Source organism: Gasterosteus aculeatus, chromosome 4 (assembly GCF_964276395.1).
Source record: "Gasterosteus aculeatus chromosome 4, fGasAcu3.hap1.1, whole genome shotgun sequence".
Lineage (NCBI taxonomy): Eukaryota > Metazoa > Chordata > Actinopteri > Perciformes > Gasterosteidae > Gasterosteus > Gasterosteus aculeatus.
In genome coordinates, this window is record NC_135691.1 from 26,940,746 (window position 1) to 26,946,745 (window position 6,000).

General features: G+C 45.1%; 1 protein-coding gene across 3 annotated transcripts in view; it reads left to right on the forward strand.

Moving 5' to 3' along the window:
• Positions 1–6,000, forward strand: part of tbc1d22a (TBC1 domain family, member 22a) — an 81,154-nt gene that overhangs the window by 15,521 nt on the left and 59,633 nt on the right. For all 3 annotated transcript variants that reach the window (XM_040174521.2, XM_040174524.2, XM_040174523.2), the window contains exon 6: positions 1,333–1,403. In XM_040174521.2, coding sequence (XP_040030455.2) covers positions 1,333–1,403 — 71 coding nt within the window. The remainder of the gene's footprint in view (positions 1–1,332; positions 1,404–6,000) is intronic.

A 6,000-nucleotide genomic window follows, 5' to 3' on the forward strand; every position in this document is an offset into this window, starting at 1 on the left:
TTTTTTTTCTTCTCAGAAAAAGTATATTAAGGCAGCGGCGTTTCATTTGCACGGAAATCAATTCGCCCCCATTCAGTTGCAGCGCAATTACAAGTGAAGAGATTTCCGTTGTGTTTTTTATGTTTGCCTCAGCTTGGCCCCGGCAACTCGTCTTGTTGAATGCTAATGGAGGGGGGGGGGGGGGGGGGGCAGACCTGCAGGGAAAGGAATAGGGTGACCTATTGTGAATAATGAATGAGTCGTGTTCTCATCCAGGAAACTTCTTTTTCCTAAGAAATACAGCCGATGAACCGCAAACAGATCGTGGACATCTAGAGCATCGTGAGCGGCTAAATAATCAAAACAAAGCAGCTTGTAAGCAGCTTGGTCCGGACAAGGTCGCTCTGTAATTTCAATTCCCTCCAGGAACAGTTACTATGGGTGAATAACGCACGCTGTGTAGAAGATGTGTCACTCCAAAAGAAGCCAGCGGCGTTTGGGAAGTATCCATATCATTGGAATACAACGGACGGGAGAGTCACAGAAGCTCTAGACAAAAGCTTTTGTTCTGCTCGTGAAATCCCGCCGCTTTTTATTCTCGTCTAGTTCATGTGCTTGATTCATTGGAAATAGTAGACACAGGTTATTAAATGCCTCGAGACAAAGCGTCCTCTCCTGTCTGATTATTTTTAATCCCCCACACTCAACCCATCCTGTCGTGTGTGTGTTTTACGGAGAGACGGACACGGGTTATTTTTTTCCCAATATTCCATCTCTCTTTGGCTGTTTATTGCGTCACTCTTTATCTGCGGTTAGAATAAATCTAATCGAGGGAGGGCAATAGAGCTCGACTGATGGTGGATCTTTGAGGCTGACACTGATATCGATATTTGGGATTAATATTTTCTAGCAGCTATGTGATTCCGTCCGGTGCCGGTCAGGCCCAGGTCAATGTGAGAGAAATCGAAAATCTACAAAGAAAATAAGCATTTGATGCAAGGGAAGCTATTAGTGTCAATCAGCTGAAAGATTAATTTGTTTGAAACAATCCCCCTTCTTCAAGATCAATATTACGTTCCAAGATGCACTGAACTGTGGCGAAAAGATTGACTTGTCAAAAAGACTTAATTAACTCAAGCATATCTCAGCTTATCTCTCATTCTCCATCACAATCTTCCCTTACGGACACATCTCTTGATAATCTAATATTGATGGCTAATTGCTGATAGCTTCATTGAGGCTGTGTATTATCGGTCGAGCTGCAGAGGGAGGGGAACGTCTTTGCATGCAAAGCTTCAGCGGTGAATCTGAAATGATAATAATCCCTCTGCTGTTTCTGTTCTTTTTCTACAGACGAGCTACGGAAACTCAGCTGGTCCGGAATCCCACGGCAGGTCCGACCGATAACGTGGAAGCTGCTTTCAGTGAGTTTTACTCGCAGCACACTCCGCCCTGCGTGTGCCACGCACACCACTTTGTGTAAAACTTTCAAAACATTCACTTTTACTAAACCCCCCAATAAAGCTTCTAGTAAATACCCATATTCATCAAATATAGACGCACATACGCACGCATACACACGCACAGATATTATCGAAACAAATGAAGGGGAAAAATTAAGCATTACAGATGATTTTACGCACACACACACACACACACACACACACACACACACACACACAGTGGCCGTCATGTTCTCTCTCCCGACTCCATCCTTTTCTCTTTTTTCTTTTTTGGATCGATGAATACAGTCCCCATTTCTTTTTTTTCTTCAATAGGGAAAATGAATTGCGAGGCACAGATAGTTTATTCATGAGGCACGTGGCGTGTTAACTCATCAAGGCATTGTTGTGGTGTACAGCTCCTAGTCTGCAGAGAGAAGACCGGCTTCTCCGACGCAGCAGCTCTCCCATTAATTACCGCACAATTGCTAATGTGCTGCAGAAAAGATGTCATTATAGGGATGTGTTTGTGCGCGTGCACGCCTGTTTGTGTTTGTGTGGTGGTGGGAGGGTTTAGTCATTAACGACTGCTTTGTTTTGTGATTCTACTGAAGTGAGGAGACGCAGTGTTGCCATCTAGGGAGGGGAGTGGCACCTCGGCACTTCATCCCACTGTGTGTGTGTGTGTGTGTGTGTGTGTGTGTGTGTGTGTGTGTGTGTGTGTGTGTGTGTGTGTGTGTGTGTGTGTGTGTGTGTGTGTGTGTCTCTGGGTGGTTAACAAATGCACATCCCGTCCATGTTCTAGTTTGTGTGTGTGTGTGTGTGTCCGGTGTTTTGAGAGACTGGCTGGTTGAAGTCGGACCCTCATATTTTCTAAAGTTAGATGCATCTGTCTGATGTACTTTAGATGTAAAATCACAAGGTGAATCTTTAGGAAACAATATTTTGTTTTGGAATATAACAAAGTACATCTTGGCTACTCAATTATTGGCTAGGATCATTTGAGTCTTCTCTAGTAGGGGGATCTTTGCAGATTTGAATTCTTCATAGAAAATATAAAGCAACTTAAAAAATATGATTTATTATTGAGTACATAGCCTAATTATCAAGTATATTTAGTCCCTCCAACTTTTACCAGCTGCAACATTGAAACGATCCACACATTAGTGCATAAACAATTCAAATTCAATCGCGCCATTAATATGATTCTGAAATGGCCACTGAGAAAATGCAGGGAGGGGGGTACAGCTGTAGAGCTTCAGGGTGGGATTTGATCATACGATGCTCGAGCTCCATGCTCATTCCGCAAACACCAGAGTGGCATCCGTCCCTGGCAAGAAGCAAACTAACAGATGAAGCAAATAGCAACAACTCAAAGACTCAATAAGAGATCCATAAAACAAAGATGACCCATTAACTATGAGCCAAGCCTACTTCCTGAAACAAATAAGGCGCCGCTGGCTTTCCTACACAAATTGTTGGTGTTGCGATCAGAGCTCTGCTCATTATTGATTATATACCCCAAGCAAATCTCAACGATTTCTCCATCCTGACCATTAATTGCAGTGTTGACGGGGTCGGCGTGACGACGCCTCAAATCAATGCGCATACCGTTGGTCTCTGTCACATTCAATTAAACGTAATCTGTGACAGGAGCACGGGACGTTTCCTCCTCCTCCTTCAGCAGGCTCACTGTTTCCTTATCATCTGCAGACCAAACAACATGCAGCTTTTCAATCACTTCAATTTAGTGTAGGCTGTGGACTGGAGAGGACAGGAGAGGACAGGAGTGGAGAGAGGACACAGCCAGGCCATATTTGAAGGAAGGCTCGTGGAGAAAGTGGATTGTGTCTCTCTGAGGAACTCTGAGATCCAGCCAACAACACGTGCTGGTTAAAGGCTGCTGCTGTATTCCACTCATCCGTTGTGTGTCGTCTGGAATGCAATTAATTTGATTATGATCTAGTTATATACAGGTCGCTTTGACCCCGCAAACTCCAGATCGATATCTGAGGTTCTCTCTGGCTTGCAAGCCCTTCGATACATTTCTACTGCCTCCAGGGGCGAGGATCGTCCCCGGATTGAATCCCAGGTTTGGATTAAAGCGAAAAGTGGGCACGGTGTCAAAAGCAATCATATCTTCTGAAGTGTCATAACACTCGACTGCCTTCTCTGTCCTGTCTGCGGTGGGATCCAGTGGAGAAATAGATAGGAGGGATCAGGCTCAAAGAATATATTCTCTGCCCGCACACACACACACACACACACACACACACACACACACACACACAGACTCTCAGCCCACGCTTGTCTTCCATAAATTTGGCACAGGCACCTAACAATACTTCACTCCAGCGGTGTCCCTCTGCGCCCTTCTGCTTGCTCACCAGCGCGCACCAACTTTCTCTTTTTCCCGCTCTCCTCCGGCATGCGTGCCAGAGCCGCCGCCGCCGCATTCGTCTTTTTTTCTCCGACAGGCGAGAAAATCGGCTTCCCGGCTTCTCCGTGAGAGCTCGCCGATGCCTCCCCCCCCCCACCCCCCAAGACGTACATGACCGCCGTAAAACTGTTGGCTTTGGCTTGTGAGAAAATTAAAAAAGTCCTTCAACTGGAGCGATGATCCATCCAGCGTTTTCAAGAGGCTCCACAGGTTGCCCCCCAGCTTTAAAAACCGCCGGTTGAACTCGCTATTATTTCAGAAATGACGCCGCTGATATCTTTATTTTTTAAGAGCCTTTTGTGTCCGAGCCCGGAGGAGAATGAAGAAACGAAATGACTTTTTTTTTTTTTTTTTTCTTCTCTGCTTTATGAAAGAATGTCAGCCTGTGGCTATATGTACATTTGTTAATGGAGTGTGGCTGTTAAATGTGAAGTGGGCGAGAGCAAAAAAACAACCGGCTGTGGAATTATTGACAAAGCTAAAGGCTTATTCGAGATGCAGCGGGCAGCAGATTTAGATAGTGTTTTTGCTTAAGTGTAACCTCACAGCGTCACTTGTGACTACCTCGGCTGAGAAAATCATTTCTTTCATTTATTTAGTTGTCACGAGAGGCTCACTCCCCTGGAACGTATGCACAGTGATGCACGTCGGCCCTTGAATAGAACATTTTGTTCCTCTTTGCTCCCGTACACTTGTATTTCATTAGAGCTTCAACTTCATCTTCCGTGAAAAGGAACCAGGGGTATTTCAGTATATTGCGTTTGTGTTTGAATACCATAGTTTGTGTATGCACACCCCCTGCATCCGACCCGCTGTACCTATTAAGGGTTCTATATGTGGTGTTCAGATTATTAATGCTATTCGCTCTGCAAAGATTCATTGGAGGCTTTAGATATGCTCTGACGGAGGACCTCCATGGACGGAACACGAGGGACAAGCGGCACCGCTCACTTCCTCTCCCGCCTTATAAAGGAGAAAGCTGTTTATTTGCACCAAGTGAATCTGTAAGCCACGCGGCGTCATTTCTGAAGTCTTGTTATTTTCCATTTAGTTTTGTTTTGGAGATGCGCAAATTTAAAAATGGAGCGCACTCTTCGGCAGACCTTTCTTTTAGAAGCAAACGCTTCTGTGGCACAAGCGATAAGAGCATTTTAGAGAGTAGTTTTATCTGTCCAACTTAGTGGGATAGTTTCTTCCCGGTCTGCGTCCAGAATGATGTGCGTCCGCTAAGTAGAAATCTCTTTATATTGAGCGTAGGAGCAAAGGATTTAATCTAATTTCCTCAAGCATGTGTTTTTACTGAAGTGGAGGAGCCATTATAGTGATGCAAGGATGGAAAGATGGAGGTAGATTGAAGCAAGGAAGAATAAAGAGGATGAGGTTTTTGTAGACTGATTCACAGAGGCAGGAGTACTTGTGCAGCCACATCTTACACCACTGACAGGTCATGCGGAGACGTCTCGCATTTATGCTTCACTTTCTGCCCTCCATCTCTTTCCGCTTGCCTTTTTTTTAACCGGTGGACCACAAATGAAATGGATTTGAGTCACTTGGGTTCAACCGTAATTACACTCGGATCTTCAGCACTTAACGCACTTCACTGTGAGACACACTCGTCCTTAAAGAGCGTCTCGTTGCTCGCTCTGACTCCATCCCTCTCCCTCCAACCAGTTATTCATTCAACACATACAATTATGTTCAAAAGAATTGCAATGACCTCACACAGTTTAGAGCCCGGATACGCAGGCCGGCGTCGATACGTTAGCACATTCAATTATGTCAGTATTCCGATACCCAGTCTTTTGCGATAAACGGCAGTAACACAAAAGCTATAATCACAGCGGGTGTGTGCGACACAGCTTGTGTCCTCCTTCCTTAAAAGAAAGAAAGTTCTTTTCCTTTTCTTCAGCTATGCTTTTATGCGTGTGGTACCGAAAAGCTGAGACCGGCTTCCAAAAACAACAAACAGCCCCAACAAAGACAAAAACGCACATAGATAAGAAACTAACCCACACATACACCCGTATAGCGTGCACACACACAGCCAATATCGGCCTCTGGGTGGTCCAGGCGAGGAGTCGAGTTTGATGGCGAGTTGCTCTCTGTTGTGACTGAAGAGCAGCCAAAGTCGCTTCGAGC